The sequence below is a fragment of the Aulonocara stuartgranti genome (genome assembly GCF_965226115.1).
Source record: "Aulonocara stuartgranti genome assembly, chromosome: 5".
Lineage (NCBI taxonomy): Eukaryota > Metazoa > Chordata > Actinopteri > Cichliformes > Cichlidae > Aulonocara > Aulonocara stuartgranti.
In genome coordinates this window covers 22,472,676-22,491,906 of record NC_138943.1, presented here as the reverse complement: position 1 = coordinate 22,491,906, position 19,231 = coordinate 22,472,676, and the positions used below count along the sequence as shown (strand labels likewise).

The window sequence follows — 19,231 nt, the reverse complement described above, 5'->3', positions numbered from 1 at the left end:
CTGCCTGAGCAACTGAAGGATTTTCACTGGAGCTTCTACAACCACAGAAGTGGATTCGTATAAAAAGCAGCTTGCCTAAAATCCAGCATCTCAGCGGTTTCACTCATTTTGAACCAAGTAATTTAGAATAGTTGTGTTATATGATGTATACCTTTAAAGATGATAAAATCCTGAAGAATAATGATCTAGGGGAAAGTGAAAAATAAAAAGGATACACGTGTACTGAAAGCCAAGTAATGGAAAACCCTAGATTCCAGTCTCCCCCTGACTTTTGATTTTTTTCTCCTCCTGTGTGATGCGTCAGTCTTTCCCAGTCCTTGAATAGCACTTTCTTTTGTGCGTCCCGCACAATCACATATTTCCCTGCTCCACCTTCTCAATTCAGTGGTTGCTTTCTACCCAGAGTTCAGCCTGGCCGGCACAACCATTCCAGCTAAAGGGGAGGAGGACTTCCTCACACTGGCAGCCTCACGGCTCAGCCGAAAGAAACGTGTCATTGGGGCTGGAGTCGGCGTGGCCATGGTTCTGGTCCTGCTGGTAGCCATTCCCCTATTGGTCCACACCACCAAGGGGGGAGGGTCCGGAGGAGGAGGCACGCACTATGAGATGCTGGGTAGCTGCAAGATGGTGTGTGACACTTTCACCCCCCCACAGGGAGAGCTGACAGCTGTCTCCCCTCAGCCCCCGGACTTCTCAAACCGCAGGGGCAAACAGGGGTTCAGAGGAAGCCCTGGACTTCCTGGTCCTCCAGGTCCTAAAGGCCCCCCTGGAGAGCCCGGTAAGCCCGGCCCACCTGGCCCACCAGGGCCTGGACCTGGTGGTTACGGCCCTTCCTTCTACAGCCCCAAAATTGCCTTCTACGCCGGCCTCCGGAAGCAACACGAAGAGCGTGAAATACTCAAATTTGACGATGTGGTGACCAATGTAGGGAACTACTATGAGCCGCGTACCGGCAAGTTCACCTGCCCTCTGCCAGGTATCTACTACTTCACCTACCATGTCCTGATGAGAGGAGGTGATGGGACGAGCATGTGGGCAGACCTGAAGAAAAATGGACAGGTGAGTGCGAGTTTAGGTGGGTTTGTGCTGCAGTGTTTCTGAACTGGACTGACCTCCCCTTGCAATCAAACCAACACACAAACATTAGTAAGAATCTTTTGCATCAGTGAGTTCAAATACAAGAGCAGTAAATATAAAAGTATATAACTAAATAACATGCTTAGATCAGAACTTCAGGTAACAGATGCAATTCACTAATTTAAGAAACATTTTGTCATATAGTTTAAATGCAGGAAGATGCTGTGTTATTTACTATTGAAGTGGACTTCATTGTGCTATGCAGGTGGTGACTGCCACTCAGATTTTGAACATGGTTAAAAAGAAATCCCCCAAAAGTGAATTCCAAACAATACTCCACTGAGAAAATCACAGTGAAGTTTTAGACAAATCAAATATAGAGAGAGATAATTAAGCTGAAATACACTAAAAATGTAAGAGACTTCAAGGACGCAAAAAAGAAGAGGAAAGGAGGTGGGAGTAAGAAATGGTTTAGAAGAAATTGTAGTTATTTGCACAACTTGCATGTGGAAAAAGAGAGAAAAAGAGGGAGAGAGAATGACAGCCAAGCGATCAAGAGGATAACAATCCTCTGCGTCTCGGTGGAGCAAAGCCAAAATGCAACAGCTGGCTACTGTCCTCTGAGAAACTCTGACTTTAACACTAATAAATAAACAAGTACAAAATGCCTGGAAAAAGCCTTGAATGCTTCCATCTGGAGAGCAGTGACAAGCTTGAAGTACTAAGCCCTCGCTCTGTTGAGGCGCTCTGATTCTGACATGTGTGCTACAGAACAGAAGAGTGATGTCCTGGGGATTACTGGAGAAGAAGAAGAAGAAGAAGGAGGGGGGGGGGGGGGGGAAGCATGCTTTGCATTGTTGCAAAGGTATAATGGTAACACAGTTTGTCCACACAGATTACACGGTACATGAACTGACAACAATATGCTACTGAGCAGAGCATCACTGTGCTGGGCTGCTGTTCATTGGTATGCTTTATTAAATCTACATCTAAATCAGCAGGCTAAGAAGGATTTACCAGAAGAACACGGGCTAGTTTTTAATTTGAGAATCGCCACTGTGGAAACAGACAGATGCAGATTTAACATAAGGGTTAAATCTTATTCTTACTTCAATCAAACATTGCACATACGAATTATGTGTCTTAACTATTAGGACAAAATGATTTCTAGTTTTCATCAATACTGAAGCACCGACATCCCTGTAGGCCTCGTCAGCAGCCCTTGCCCAGTCTACTGTAAGTGCTTGTGGCAGATTGCTGTTGCTTTTTTATGACCTGAAGCTACCCCCAGGTCAACCACTGGGAGTCACTTGTCCAGCAGCAAGAAAACACATCTGACCTTGCTAGCTTTTCCACTATTGGCCGAAATTTAGCAGCAGCAACATCACGGAGGATGCTACAAGGAAACAAACCCAGGGTTACTGCAGTGGTGGACTAAAGCTATATTTACAAGTTGCCCATGTTCCCCAATGTCAGCTTCTTTTTTGGTTAGTGGGTTGTGTCACAAAGCTCTGAGACGTAGTGCAAAGTAGTTCAAGAAATAAAAAATTGGCGCACAAAAAAGTTTTTTTTACTGGAAATGTGCTTGTTGTAGCCTAACATTCTCTTTTTCTTACTGATTTTGAATGAAATATGTGGCATCCCCTGATTTTCTATTGCAGTGTGTGTTGCAGATCTGAGGACAGATAATAGTCATAAATTAGTGCCACAGCGAGTTTGATTATTTATTATTATGCCTACATTTTATATTTTATTGTGACAAATTGATCATCACAGCCTGTGAAAGATTGATGCACTTTGAAAAAAAAAACTTATCCCAGCCCTGGAAACAGCATAGTATATCTTCCAAATGATTGTTTGCAGGAAAAAAGCACCTAATATTTAAAGTTGAAATGTTGGAAAACAATATTTGGTTCATTGGCTTGCATAACGACTGATATTGCTAACCAGTTATCATACTTTCCACCAAAACGACATAGTCTGCCCATATAATAAAAACAGTAAGTTAAAATGAATGTCTTATCTTATCTTATCTTATCTTACTTGCTGATGCTGTGTAAACGTACATTTGAGCTAACCATTACTTTCAAATTCAGACCTGTTTAGTCTGTTTCATGCTGCTTCCAGACATGTAGTATATTGAATATACATTATGTGACTGATCGAGTCCATAAAGAAAGCTTTTCCCAGTATTATTGATTTGACAGCATGTACCTAAGGTGCAGAGTAAAAAGGACAGACAGCTTAATGCCAGATATAATTGGGGGGGACCTGGTTTGTTGCAGCGTGCCTTCACAGACATTGTCATTCCTGTCTTTTCCTGCTATTAAATCTTTCATAGCTTTTAGATGAGATCTTCTCCCCTTCACCTGTGCCCCTCCTTTAGTCATGTGCTCGCGCACATACACACACATACACACGTGCACCTTGCACTTTTCCTGTCCACACTAGCTATTGACTCCTTCCCCATTAATTATCTTTTCCAACAACTAAATTATTAAACCCAATTCAGTGCTGATCTTGCCCTTTTCATTGCACCCGCCTTCCTTTTTTTTCTATTCTTCTGCTAATAGACAGGTGCTCATGAACCTTGGTGAAGCTGCTAGGTCAATGAGAAAACTTTAATACAGAAATTCTCTCTTGAGAGATAACCAAGACACTACTACACTACACTACACTACAACTATTGTGAATTTGTTGTTCTTCAAGGAAGATTTAATTCTGTTTCTTATAAGACATCAGTATTATTATATGAGAAATAAATGATCAATTAAAATATTCACAAAAAGAAGAAATATCCTTGTTTGTTTTAGATGAAAAGATAGATACCAATCTCTTTCCTGTACGCTCTTTCCTGAAACACAGATTTTCATATCACAAATTACTCTACCCAAAACTACAAATCTTAAGAGCACATTTCAAGGTCAGGCCAGTTTCAGCCAAATGGGTGATTTTCAACAGTTTTCTGTTGGCTAAGTGCTTTTAAAAACCAATGAAAACTAAAAGAACAGCATTTAAAGCCAATTCAGGGTAAAATAAGTAAAATATGGCAACAAAATAAACAAGGACACTATTAGATAAAATACAGACGCTCTTTCATACACTGAATGGAAGCATGACCAACAAAGGGTGTTTACTGCTTCTGTGGACCATGTTAGTATGTCTCCAGATAGATAGAAGAAAGAATACGTGTGCGAATGAGCAGAAGACAGGTGGAAAGGTGAACCATGGAGTAGAGATAGTAAGGGGAAGATGAGTACCTATGGTCAACCATCCAAAGCAATGTACAGTGCATAGGAGAGGTGAGGAAGAGAGTGCAGCCAGGGTGGAGATGCTCGGAGATGAGTGTCAGGGCTGATTTGTGACTGAAGGATGGCAGCAAGAGTGAAAGGGGAGGTTTAGAAAATGGTAATGAGATGTACTTTGATGTATGGTTTTGAGATTGTGCAACTGACAGGAGGCCATCTGGAGGTGGCAGAGCTGAGGATCCTAAGATTTTCAATGGGAGTGACCACGATGGAAGGAGTAGAAATAAGTACATCAGAGGGAGGGGACGAGGGGTGGAGACAAAGTTCGAGGTTGCTGAAGATGCTTTGTGTAATGTTGAACTTAATTCCTGTTACTGAACAAGAATGGTTTAATAATCAGTTACTAGCAGCTCATGTGTTTATTAACCAAATCTTTAGTTAAACTTGAACTGGATCCAGACCTTTGAATCCATTCAATCCACTGAACTGACTCATTACCTAATCAGACTGTAAGTAAAAGATGGAGGTATTTGAAGTAAAAAGTGAGGCGCGAGGGGTAGCTCGGGCTGAGAAACTAACAGACATTGCACATCCACACGGTAGCGACTTGTACTACACTACAAGGTGTCCAATTCATAAATCATACACTGGTTTGTCACCTGTTGTTCTCTAAATGGGACCAGTATTTTCATGCTATAGTTAAAAAGACCTGAAACTAGAGATGAGATGATCATTGATCATAAACTCATTAAGAAAGTGTTTACTGAGGTTATAATTCAAATAAACAGTAGTGTATTGACTTCTATACAGCCTGACATGTTTTTTAGCCTGAAAATCTGTCCCCCCCCTCGTCAGTTAAAAAGAACATAAGGTTAAGACTTTTTATTTAAGCTTTACTTTCCAGAGGCTACTTTCTTTAAACCAGCATTATTACTGAGTAATGAGTCAAAAAAGTGACTGAAGTGTTTTTACTTTGCTCGGCTCTATTTTTAAAGCCCATCAAAACCCATTTGTGGGTAAGGCCATGTATCACTGATGAATATACTTATCCATTTTTATTAAAGTGTGCTTCAGCTATAACCCCCTAACCTTCAGCTATAATGAAGCTATAACATCATTAGGATCAGGCGTCCTATAGACACTCTGCACTTGCAATTTGTCTCTAGTCATTGTTTACAGAGCACAATACATTTGGCTAAAGTAGACATTTATACATTTTATTCAGATGTTTTGCAGATTTTTGTTTTTACTCTGTGCTAATTGAACACTTTTAAAAAAACAGATAAAATCTGATCTCACTGGCAGCTGGGTCCAGCTGCATCCTTGCTGTACTGAAGGGGGGAAAAAGCATTTCCTTTAAAGTCTGCCTTTAACATATTTCACAGCATGAGGTGACTTGTGTGCGTGCGTGTGTGTATGTGTGCACGCACTGGGCCTACGACAATCGTCAGACTGACGGGCACAGTGTTGATCCACTTCTTGTCAAAGGGAGCAGAGAACAAGACACATCCTGGGGAGAGATCACTGCAGAGCGAGACAGAACAGACGAGCGGGCTGACAGAGAGACAGAGATGGATGGATATTCTCAGGAGAATGGACAGAGGTTCTCTAAATTAAGACATGAGCTGAAGACTAACCACAAAGCAATGCAGTCAGCCAGACAGTATATGACAAAAAAATATCAGACGTGCGGCCGGTTCTTCATCTCAAACAATGGCTAATGAATTATGTAGCTGATAAGCTTACGCCACGTTTGCAGAGATTAAGCACTCAGTGCAAAGAATCTTCTTCCCTCGCTGCGTCCCATAACTCATCAAGAGATTGGTGTTGAGGTAGATGACCTTTTCAATGGATATATAATTCACCACCAATATGTTCTTTGCCCTTTCAGTGATGAGCATGGAGTGGGAGTATGAATATTTATAGCTGGTCCAATATGGTGGAATTAGGGTTGGTCAGTTGGTCAGTCTGTGGTTCTGATTGCATCTGTGTAGTTGTTGCGTTTCACTTTCTCAGACAACCTCGCTTTGGTAGTGCCACTGGTTGTATCTATGAGGCTGGTGGACAAACTGGGCCCTTATAAAGCTGAAGTGTGAGGCTGAGAAACTGATTAAAAGTTGTCCCTAACCTTTGGATTAAAAGATTAATGTTTCATTTCAGTTTCAAGCTTTTAAAGAAAGGTCTTGATTTAAAAAAACAAAACAATAAAAGCGAGGTTTTTCCTTATGCGTAGAGCACCAAAGATATTTTTGCAAATGCTTTTCAGTTTGAATCTCATAAACATCGCATGCCCCCAATACTTTTTTTAATTATTATTTTTTTAAATGTTCTTGAAACGCCCAGCTAAAGTGTGTCTATAATGAGGTCTGTGAGCTAACTTGTTAATTAAATAACACAGTTAAAAGTCATGATTATGACAAGCTTGGACTCAATTAGGAGAAAGATGAATTCGCCTCCAGTAGGTAGGTGTGATGCGGCTGCTGTGAGAAGAGGAAGCTGCTAATTACAGTGAGCCAGACAAGGTGTCAATATGAGGCTCATGTAGGACTTCATTAAGCACTTTTAATTTTATTTTATTTTGGCACACTGGCATGCTGTTTTCTTCCTCCTCCAACAGTTGTGCATGTCTTGATAGAATCATTAATAAACATTTTCTCCTGTGTTTTGAATTGCATTAGTGTCACAACGGCCCGACATTTTAATGGGGAACATTTTTCGATAAAGGATGAAAGTCCATCTTTTCAGACAGATTTCTTGTAGAGCAAACTTAAAGAATTTGTCCTATATACCCTGCAGCTTTTCTTGCTTTTTTTCTCTTCTTCTTGTCTTGTCTTCTATGTATTTATGCACTTGTCGGTGTGCACGGCCATTATTTAACTATATGTTTCTTGTTGTAATGGCCGAGGCCATTATATTCCAAAGACTAAAAGGACATGGCTGGTTCTTACTGTGTTTGGCCGCGCCTTTGTTGTGCTTTCCTTTTGCCTCCCATTATATCATTATTCCTCCTCATCAAGGAAACTGTATTTTGTCTCTTTCATAAGCAGCAGTGTGCTACAGTGTTTCTGCTTTCATAACTAACAGGGACAATTCTGAAATGTCGCTGGGTTATTATCATTTTTAGAGGTTAGAGCAGAATTATCAGAATGGGCTAATCTGTGATCCAGGGTTTGCATGGTGAATTAGTGTTTAGTTGTTTTCTATTTCTGAGTATAAGAGAGTTTTTTCCAGTTAATGCAAGATAGTAAACACTGGTTTTAAAAACAGAAAAAACATCAGCTCCCTCAGCTCTGGCATTAAATAATGCCAGAGCTGAGGGAGCTGATGTGCTTCAGGTAGACCATCAAGAGAACACATTTATATCCAATTAAGCTATCCCCTCTACTGTCAAAGGTTTCAGTCTAGAGCCAATTAGAGACTTTCTAATCAACATCTTGACACCTTGGGTCCTGAGTGTCATGGCGAAATATTAGCATTTTGTATGCCAATTAGTGTCTGAGTCTGCAGTGCAGGAGAGGGGTTACGCGTCGACCTGCATAATAGAAACAAGAAACCTCAGGCTGGTACACATGGGTGGAGGTTGAGAGAAAACAGACGCTTTTATGAAAAAAAAAGGCCAATTCAATTGCCCTTCTTCTCTCTCCCTGTTCACCTTTAGAGGTCCCTCAGGTAAGTTTAAGAGACCCCGTCTCAATCGCTCGCTCTGCTCTGAGAGGTCTGTACATCACAGTGAATGAATCCTGTCAGTTTTATTACCAAAGGATCAAGGCACCACTGCGAAACAAAACAAAACCGAGAAAAAAATAACACACTACATGGACAGCGCACCTCCCAAACCTCATTTATAGCCCCCCTTCTCCTCTAAAACAGGCATGCTTGATCAGTTTGTTATCCAACATCCTCCCTCTCCATCACTCAAGGCCTCCCTCAACTTTGGCTTCCTTTACTCGCATCCTGTGCTCGGACTACTAAAGCGCACGCAGCTGCTTACTCGTCTGTGCGACCTAATCCAAATTTCTGCTCTCACACCCACCTTTTCATTACGCATACTTCTCTTCTCTTTGCCCCATGCCCTCCTTGCATCAATTTTCTCAGACATTTTATCAACGCCTCTATAAAAATGGTGAATGCGTTATGGCTAAATAAATGTGAAATACATGTGTCAGCCCTTAAAAAAATGTCACATGAATGAGTGGCACACAGCTGAAAATGTAGATTTTATTGAGCATTTAGGACTGTCGGTGAATTATTTCCATGCTGTCAGTTTCCTCACTCTCTCTCCTCCTACCACCGCTCTCTGGCTCTCTTTCCACATTTAATGTGGCCCCAATGAAAAGTGTAGGCAGTGTAATCTTCTCTATTGTCCCTTGGGTCTTCCTTCTTCCCAACAGCAGCAGATCACGTCAGAACAGCGTTGGGCCAACAGACAGAAATTCACTCCCTTGTCGCTATCAATCTCCGCCGCTGTTGACAATAATCCTGATCTGCCTTTGCTTCTTGTTTTCACTCCCAAAGCCCCAGTGCCTCCTGCCCACTTTAGGAAAACAAGGTTTCACTGTGATTGTTACTGACAGCTGAACCTGCAGACTCATCTGTGCCGGTTTCAGTGTCACAACACAATACGATCTTAGTATGGCCCGATGGGGGAAAAATAAAGCCCTTTTAGTGGTGGAATAAAAATTCAATATTCACATAATGAGGAGGGAAAATAACAATTCAATTAATGCAGCACATATCTACAAAGCTTGGACAGGGCAATATAAGCATGTGGCTATGGACTGTATGGAGACCAGTGGGTTAGATGAAGTGTTTTCTTCATACTTAGTTGTTATATTGGGAATACATGCATGTGGTTTGGCATTGCATGATTAAAAAAGCCAGGAAAAACATCATCTGCAACATAAGTTGTTTGAAAGATGCACAAATTACCTGTTCCGTGTGGATTAATGCACCCCAATACCATCACTGATGCTGGCTTTTAATCTATAACGAGCTGGGTGATCCTTCTCCTGTTTAGAATTTCACATTTTGAATGTTCAGTTTTTAAATTCACATCAATTTGATTTATTCCTACTTTTCTTTTCCAATGATTTACAGTCAGTGATGACACAGCATTAGTGAAATAGCAGTGACACACAAAGGTAGCCCAGGTAAAGTTTTTCCTGAAAATTTTAAGTAAATGTAGAACAGAAGTGAAAAACACCAACTAAAGTAATTTAAGACTGAAACTTTTCAAGAAATGCACGATATCGTCTCATAAATTGAAATTGAACAATTTATTTCCCCCTGGGATGTTGTATCTGATGTTGAGCATTTTAACCAGCTCATAGCTCTTCTTTACAACCACGTAACCACATTGCTACTTTCCAGCCTGCTTTTCCTGTAATATAGAGCACAACTAGCAAGTACTCCAACAATCCTTGATGAAGTCATTTGTTTACTTTTGGGTAAAACATGATCAGCTCCTACTAACTCTGCTTTTAGGTATTTATTCATCACTGGATGCTAACACGCGACTCTTGCTGTCAGACATGTTTGGGTTTATGTTCATAGATTTTTCTAGGGAACATAAATGCATTGCATTGCTATATCATTAATATGGAGAAATCACACTTCTTTTAAATTGTGTAAATTATTGTGGATGTCATGATATGGCACAGACCCAGTTTTTCACTACATAATCCTGCATTTCTAATGCAGTGCCAGTTAACCTTGTTCTTTGCATACAGAGATTTCTCTGAATTGTCTGAATGTTTTAATGATGCAACATAAGAAAAAACCATTAAGAAATGCTTTTCTTTAATTGGTGAGCTGTTGTATTTGTCGACATTTCCTCACCATTTTTCTTCTAAAAGTGTCTTTGGGGTATTTTACTGAACCCCATTCATGTCTCCAATAAGTCTAATAAGTTGGTGTTTTACAGGCATTACAAAACTTTATCTTTTGTTTCCCTGTTGGGGACAGATGCAACTTTAGTGCCTGAAAGATTTTGTTCCTGACACAAAAATAAATGTTTTAAATAATTTTTTTGTTTAAATTAAGTAGAAATTCTAAAATTAAAAATTAAAACTTATATATGGAGAGTGAGAATTTTTTTTTAATGTGGAAGAATAAACATTCAATAAACTCCAGTTTTTAAAAAAAGTATTTTTTTTGCAATTCAGGTTTTACGAGTCACAGAGTAAAATAGGTCACACATTTCATCGTGTGATGTCAGAGTTCAACTTACACGCAGATACATTTGTTCGTTTGTTGTTATGAATGTAACATATAATTCGTGAAGCAGCTTATGTTCATCCATGAATTACTTCTACTGTCAATCGTATTAATATTGATAATATTTAAAAGGTCACACTCTTGTAAATATGTAGATAAAATGTACAAAGATGCAACTTGTCCACTAGTTTACTGTATATAGGAGGGGAAAGGGAGCCATGAATTAATCATAAACGTAGCACATTAAATGTCAGCATCTCCACTGTCTGAGTAGAGGCTAAGTAAACCTACGTGCCTCATAAAGAAGTCAACCATAAAAAGCCATAAATAACAGTGTGTCCTTTTGGTTAGCAAATATAATTAGCTGGTGTTCATTTAAAAGGCCATTCAATGAGGTGGTGTGAATATCACTGCTGCAACTTTTGTTGTGACCCTTAAATGCTGATTCAGGTAAACATTATTTTATTTCAAGCATGGTTTAGGTTTGCTTACGATAATATTGTCAATGTACATGCAGAGGTAAACTCACTTTAGCTGTAATTTTACGCAGCAAAACAGTTTCCCCACTCCTGTTTGATGTGCTATTGGTCTGTCACTACCCTAAAAACAGTTCAGAGGGCTAGACGCTCCTACAGGGTCTAGACTTCAGGAGCAGGCCGCACCTTTTCCAGCACATCCCCTGCTCCTCCATTGAACATGTAGGTACATTTACATTTTCTCCGATCAGCCCTCCGGCCATAACAAGGTAAAGGTGCTTCAGTCTTTACTCATTGATCCAGTGGTGAAAAACTGAAGAAAACTGACCTTCACATGCACAGTTTTTATGAGACAATCCTTATTCCCTCCATTTTTGAGTGGTCATAATGTTTTCTGCTCACTGGTGTACTATACAGCAATCCTCACAGCAGCCGGCCAGCCTCTACCTCAGCTGACAGTATACTGTCAGGGGAATCTTGCTGTTCAACCATGTAGACAGATGTTGGATGTACAAGATGTAACAATCCCTCTACTGTAATATTTCTCCTAAACCTACTTGTTCTCCTCAGGGGAGACATTCAGTCCCTTCAGAGCAAAGCAGCCTAGCACTGTAAAGGAACAAAATGTCTTCCATTGTTCTTGTTCTTTCCTTAGCTGTTCACCTGAGATTCGCAAAACAAAAAAGGAGGAGATGTGAGGTTATCAAGATGCACAAAGAGGGCAGGGTGGCTTGTGAATGTGCCATATTGTATCCTGACCTCATGCTAGTATTTGGTGGGCCCGTTTGACCACTCTAGCCTATCTTGTGCTCCCACTTATTGTGATTGTATGGAGTTATTGAGGAGTTGGACCTATTAGGCGAGGAGCTGCCATAGCTGTCTGCCTACCAATTACTAGCCAGCAGCTATGTACAGCCTGCCCCGAGGTAAAGAGGGGTAGGGGATGTTGTAAGAGGTTGTGGGGGAAGGATATAAGTGGGGTTGGGGATGCTGGGTAGGGGTTCTCAGGAGACCTGCCACAGCAGCACGTCGTTAATCAATCCGATTTAGACTGGACAGGGACACACTTAGACGCTGCCCCCACCAACACTGCCATGGCAGGGGAGAGAAAGCGTGTGCGTGACCTGCATCTTATTCCAGTATGCGGACACAAAAAGATGGATAGATGGGTCCAGAATGAAGAGAAAGGAATGGGGTGGCAAATGAGAGAGGGATGATGGAAGGGGCGTGAGGTGTGGAGGGAGAGACAACAATTAATGGAGTGATGTGAGTTGAATTAAAACAAAGGAAAGATATTGATTCATTTCTGTCCTAAGGAGGGGAGTAAAAATGTTCACCTTCTTTATGTGAAAGAAAACCCCACAGAGAGAAATGTATTTGATAAAATTGATGAAAGGGGCAAAATAAAAATGTTGGATGGAGGAGGAGAAAGGGGGAAGTTTAGTCTGATTTGATTTGTCTTTGTGATCACAAGAGATCAGTGAAGTTTGATGACTGGCGGAGATGATGGACCATATCCTTAGTCAGACTCACAGGAGGAGACAAGGATAGAGTTAGGGCGTCCTATTTGCATTCATTAATATGTATGCACATGTGCACTTTATTTTCCACTATTAAATGGATTGCCTGCTTGAATAGTTTGTTACCCAGCCAGTGATAGTGCAATTTATTATAAGGAGATTTGCTTACCGAGTGCGAAAACAACTCAGATTTTACCGAGAGCGGATGAAATAACAGGCACATTTAACAACATCATAAATAAAGACGCTCCTTTGTCACCAGAAAAGCTGCTCAACTAAATCCTGGGATACTGGATTGGTCTTCGAGAATTAGGTACACAACATTAAGTCTGGTAATTGTGCTCCCTTCTGCAACATGTATGGGATCATTGCCATCGTGTAATATAAGGGCAGTGCTAAGTGGTTGCATATTAGTATGCATGTAAATATGTATCGTTAGATGTAATGACTTCTTCCTAAATGACTGGTCATATCATTACAGACAGAGCATCATGTGGATTGCATTTCCTTCTCCAATCACAAAGCTGTCCAGATGTTGATAGAAGAGTAAATAATGCCTCATCTGAGCAGATTTACTTTTTAAAATTGTGCAAGGCTCCATGGTTTGCAGCCTTCACACCGGATAATGTGTTAGCTCTGTATACCAGCAGTTAGTGGGTGGCAGAGTTTTGTCTTACAGGAGTGTTGATAAGATTGTTTAGTGATTCTGAGGCTGCAGTGTGCTGACGTTCAAATGTCCTTGGCTATGCCTTTTATTCATATCTGACGCCAAACAGGGACGACATTCTTCTTTTGAATGTTTTCATCAAAACATCGGACATTTTCATCATCTCGCTTGTCTTGAAATTATGGTTTTATCGCGTTTCCTTGAGTTAGTGTCTTAAAGCCGAGTGATAATTACTTTCAGTGCATTCAATTCGATTATATTTTATTTTTATAGTCCCAAATCAAGTAAGGTAAACACCCTAAAATAATAGAGTGAAAACCCAAACAATGAAGCCACCCCCTATGAGCAAGCACTTGGTGACAGTGGGAAGGAAAAACTCCCAACAGGAAGAAACCTTCAGCAGAACCGGGCTCAGAGACAAGAAGCTATCTATTGCATTAGGGCGAAGGTAAAGATAACGGGTGAGAGAGATGGGACAAAAATTTAAAGTTACAGCTCCTGTCATGCACCTTTAAGCCTCATGCAATACATATTTTGGTAAACTCTCAACACTGTCATCACTGATGACTCTGGGTTATTTATTTTGTTTGCTTGTTTTTTTAGCAGTACCAAGCAGCATTAGGGATTGATGAGTTGAGCTTTTAGCAAATAATAGTTTTAGTGGGTAGTGGAGATAGCTACTGGATGTGTAAATAGACAAGTTCACCACGTCCACTTGAAAGGTCACAATAAGCCAATGTGGTATTCACAGTTTGTCTACGACCCCTTTCTTGTGATGAGAGCAGCACTGTCCTCTGACACAAACTGTCAATGCATGACAAGCAAAGCCAAAAAAAAGGTAAATAAAACTGAAAGCTGTTTTCAGTTAATGATGCTGACATGGATGAGCAATAGCAAACACATATAGCAGTGATCAGAATATGTGAACCTTCATTGTGTTTTCTGTGTTTGTGTGAAAAAATGAACTGATGTGTTCCTTGACACCTTTCTGCTAATCTCCCATCAAACTGTCCTCAGCAACAGGTGGATCAGGTGTGACAGCAACAATCCTCTGGAAAAAAAAAAAAAAATTGATGGTGACTAAAAAAGCTGGTGGTCTGAGACGGAAGTGTGAGGCCAAAGATCACTGCACATCTCATTTATCTACCCAGTGGACAGGAAGGCATCAGCACTGATTACATTACACCACGATCACAGAGTGAAACAGGAAATAAAACAGCAGTAGTGAACAAACTGGTTGTAGGTGAGATAATGTGGTGAAAAAGATAAAAGTGTTAAAGGGAAAATGTAAAAAAAAATAGAGGAATTTCAGTTATTATCAACAACGAATTTAAATATAAATAAAAGTAAATGCGTTCTTAACATGTTGGATTAGATAACTGGACTGTATAACACATTTTTGACTAGTGTGAAGTCCATAGTTCTGTCATGCTGACTAGTTAATTAACATGTAGATGGCAGTGGTGAACATGTCTCCTCTGCAGGTGATAATTAGTGTTTGAAGGCTATAAGAGGAGACCTCCAATTAAAAAGAGAGATTTGTAGAAACTTGTAGGTGAGACTGGATACTGAAGATGAAATATTAAAAAATAGCCATTGAAAATCACATTTGGTGTCTATAAGTAGGTTTATGATTATATACATAAAAGCTGTTAGAAAAACAGAAAATATTTTTAACAGTAATTTTTTTATTTACACAAATGTTCAGGTAATGGATGTGCAGCATAGTTACATTTTAGCTAATACTGATCTTTAATTTCTCTGAAAAAAGCAGGTTGTGTCAGCATGAAAGAAGAGTTGCTGTTTCCTGCCTTGTTGAGAGTGCGTGCAGACCATTGTCGCCCACGAAAACATGATTCAGCCTCACCGCAGACAACAATATGTCTGCAAAACACACTCGTGACATCAAACGTCTGCTTTCCACGTGGCATTTCCTTCTTTAATGGTCTTTTTTCAATCTTGGCCGCCTATCAATTCCTTACTTGTGCTTTTTCGCAGGTGAGGGCCAGTGCAATCGCTCAAGACGCAGATCAGAACTACGACTATGCCTCCAACAGTGTTATCCTGCACCTGGACGTGGGGGATGAAGTGTGCGTGCAGCTGGACGGGGGCAAAGTTCACGGGGGAAACACCAACAAATACAGCACTTTCTCCGGCTTCCTCATCTACCCTGACTGACAATGTCCTCACATTCCTATACTCCCCCTCTGTAATCAAGCAAAAAAGTTTCATCTCCTTTCTTCATCTAACACTGCCATAATGTAATTTGTCATTTAACTGCCCTTCAGTAAATGAAACATTGTAATAATATGACCACAGCTAATAGATAGAGCTTGAAGAGAATTTGTGTAAAAATGAGTATAATATTGTACATATTACCAGATAACATTTACTCAATATAATACACTTGTGTGATCACTATTATGTGCCATGTACAGTATGTGTAAGCATGGCTAAAACACAATTTAAATACATCTTTTTCATATGCACACGTTTGCCTGTACACACGCGAGTGTCCACGCGTTAAGTGAAATTTACTTGTCGTTCTGAGAGAGGATGATCGTCCCGGCCACCGCTCTGAAATCAACTGGAATGATATCTGAATGTAGATTGTCAACCGAAGTGTGCGGCCTTTCGCCTTTACCGTGAGATGGATTTTCAATACGGCCGTAGACGTCAAACAAGAAAAGTCATGAATATATTGATCAGAGCTTATATTAGAGCCAACTTTATGGTCATAAACCGGTGTGTTGTATGTCTGTGTTGATGCCGCATACACGCCTGTGCTTGCCCTTTATTTTGTGCTGAGGTGTAAAAGCATCATGTTACTAATGGTATGACTTGCACAGTCTCTGACTCCTGCAAGAGGGAGGAGGAGGAGGGCTTTTGAGATGTTGATAACAGACCTTTAACAAACCCAATATGTCAATACTGAGATTTATCCTGACACCACCTCATCATATCCTGCTAATGAGCTGAGGCTTCTTCTACAGCCTCACCTGTTGGGCGACACACAAATCTTTCCTCTTTAAATAGTGATAGTTTGGGAAAGATTTTTCCATATGAAGATCATGGGATGCAGTCGAATAGCTGAAGTAGTTAGTTTGACATGCTATCTGCCCACCTTAAATGTTGAGATTGATGGATTGTGTTAAAAGCCGGCTGTCATAGTGAGGTTTAGAATTGATATTATTTCTTTTTAGAGAGTCTCACATGAAGGCTTCCATAATGTTCTACCCACTTCTTCAGTCATGGCCACTAAATTCGATAGATTGTGTTTTTTCTATCTGCAGAAATGTTTTTTTTCGTGGCATGGCTCTGCCGAGAAATCAGTGTCTCCACCCTTCAACTCACATATGTGGAAAGCGTAAAGCAGGGAGAGCAGCAGGAAGACCCTCATACAGAACAGAGCAGGCATCAGTAACAACAGATAGGACACTGATGCATGACGGGATGAGAGGTGGGTGGCAAAGCGGCTTGCAGATGAGCAAGCTAAAGCAGCTTTTACAACACTATCAGTTGATGCTGACCGGCACCGAGATCAGCTGATGTGTCAGGACTGCAGCTGAGCTTGACTTCATGGCCTGCCTGAGCCAATGCTCTGCTGAAATTGTGCAATGGATTTAAAAAGAGAGAGAGCCTCCCTACCTCCTCACAGCAGGCCAATCACAAGAGTGAAGCGGTTGTAAATGTGTGATTGCAAGAAAAACAGTTTCCCAGTCTAGTTCCCAAAATGTGAAGCTTTTTTCTTTTTAATTTTAATGTGAATGTATCCATGTGAAAAATCTCTTGATGTTACTGCCATGTGCCATACCTATAGGTTCTCTGTGCCTTATACTATCAATTTATTTTTATTTTTTATGCATGAGATGGTTTTCCCTTGTTAAGCTAAGTGAAGAAGATGGTCCACGTCATGCAAATCGAAATCAGACACACTACTTATAAGAGGGATTGTCTTTACAATGTTAGTGCATACTCACTTAATGAAATGCACAAGTTTATGTTGCAAATAGTGACTACGAATCTTTGTGTGTAACTGGATGTTACTGACCCTTGTAAATAAAAGGCCACAAAACTAAGACCAAGATGAATTCTGTATGGTGGGAATCAATAACAGAAGCATGACACGGTGTAATTGAAACTCTGCATCCACAAAAATTGTAATATTTCAATGGATCCGAATTTTCACGTTTAATTTTTTAACATTTTTTAATAATATACCTTGAACGTAAAACTCTTTTTAACACATTTGTTAGAGTTTAGTGCCGTGCAAGTAGAGGGCTTCACTTTAAAACGTGTGAAGGAGACGGTATTATTGAGGTAGCATGACCATACCCAGATATTTGGATGTGGATTATTCTTACTCTTATTAGTCTTGTGGTGAAATTGAAAAAAAAAACCCATCTTAATGTCGTATATTGTACACAGACATCCCCCATGTGTGGCTTCATTTAACCTCTGCGCCACAATGCATCCTACTGTGTGTGTTTTCTGGCGCTGCTACCTCTGTTCCCGAGCATTGCTCTTACTGTTCTTTGCGAGCTGAGACCATGAAATACAATTTAAAAAAAAGAAGATTCAGGATGATTTTACTGTCAGGCGGAACCAGTGCTTTCTTTATTGCTTTTATTCTGTCTTCTTTCCACAGGAAAACAAAGAAGCTGTTGCAGACCTGTTATGATAAAGTGTCTTTGAAGTTTTCAGGGTGTTTTTTATATGTTAAAAAAAAAAAATCCTTTTTTTTTTTTGCAGCACTGAGGTCTAACACATTCTTCAGGTTCAGTTATTTGCTCACATAATATTGCAACAGTTGCCTTGAGATGCACAACTTTCTCAAAATCCTGAACAACAATGTGTGTGTGTGTGTGTCCCTGCTTGACTGCATTATATGCAGAGGCTTTCTGTCTTGCACTTTTTGTATATAAATATGAAAAAGAAGAACAGCAAATCTATCTATCTATCTATCTATCTATCTATCTATCTATCTATCTATCTATCTATCTATCTATCTATCTATCTATCTATCTATCTATCTATCTATCTATCTATCTATCTATCTAGCTATCTATCTATCTATCTATCTATCTATCTATCTATCTATCTATCTATCTATCTATCTATCTATCTATCTATCTATCTATCTAGCTATCTATCTATCTATATATATTGTATATTTAAAAATATACAACCCTAACTCCAAAAAACTTGATATGCTCCTTTCTCAAGGCACAAAATAGAGAGAGGAGAATCTTTAAAACAAGCAAACTGGTTTCCTAATGCTTACTGGTATTTGCATCAATAATAATAATCTGTCTACACCTGTGTTTAAAATACAGCTTTGCAACTTTTTAAAATTACCTGTAAAACTAACTACACCTATGAGAACTATTTAACTTTCTCTGTTTAGCAAATCTGCCCAGTGAAAAATATTAACTCATATTAGCAAAAGGCTGGAAAAGTAGGTGGTAATTAAAAAAAGTTAATTAGATTGGAGTAATAAAACTTATTAGTTCATCTGTTACATGATTGGGTATAAAAAGAACATTTTATAGTGGCACAGTTTCTCAGAAGAAAAAATAGGCAAATGTTCATCAATCTGCAACAAAAACCCAAAACGGTATCTACAAACTGCTGAACAATTTTTGGACAATGGTCCTAAACATAAAAGTTTGAAGACTGAATATCTCTTCAATATCATCTACATTGCATAATGTCAAAAAATTCAGAGAATCTGGAGAAATCTCTGTGTGCAATCTGTGTGAAATCACTGGCCCTGTGGCAGCACTGCATTAAATACAGGCATAGAAATCACTGCACAAGCTGAGGAACAGTTCCAGAAATCATTTTCTGTGAACACAGTTTGCTGTGCCATACACAAATGCAGATTAAAGCTTCAACAGGATCCTCAAACACCACCATCATCTCTAAGATCTGGACTGAGACAAAGTGGAGAACTGGTCTGTGTACAGACAAATCTCTTTGGAAAACATGGAGAACAGGTCTTGTCTAAAGAAGAGAGGGACCATT

The 19,231-nt window shown here is 39.8% G+C and overlaps 1 protein-coding gene across 1 annotated transcript; it reads left to right on the top strand.

Moving 5' to 3' along the window:
* The first annotated feature begins 421 nt into the window (after positions 1-421).
* c1ql4b (complement component 1, q subcomponent-like 4b) lies at positions 422-17,283 on the top strand. The gene is made up of 2 exons (XM_082532264.1): positions 422-1,059; positions 15,203-17,283. The coding sequence occupies exons 1-2, from the start codon at positions 520-522 to the stop codon at positions 15,380-15,382; spliced, it is 720 nt and encodes a 239-aa protein (XP_082388390.1). The 5' UTR covers positions 422-519; the 3' UTR covers positions 15,383-17,283.
* Positions 17,284-19,231: the final 1,948 nt, after the last annotated feature.

Coding starts and splice junctions, on each gene's coding strand:
- c1ql4b (XM_082532264.1), top strand. CDS start 520: ATGGTTCTGGTCCTGCTGGTAGCCATTCCCCTATTGGTCCACACCACC. Junction 1,060..15,202: donor ACCTGAAGAAAAATGGACAG/GTGAGTGCGAGT, acceptor GCTTTTTCGCAG/GTGAGGGCCAGTGCAATCGC.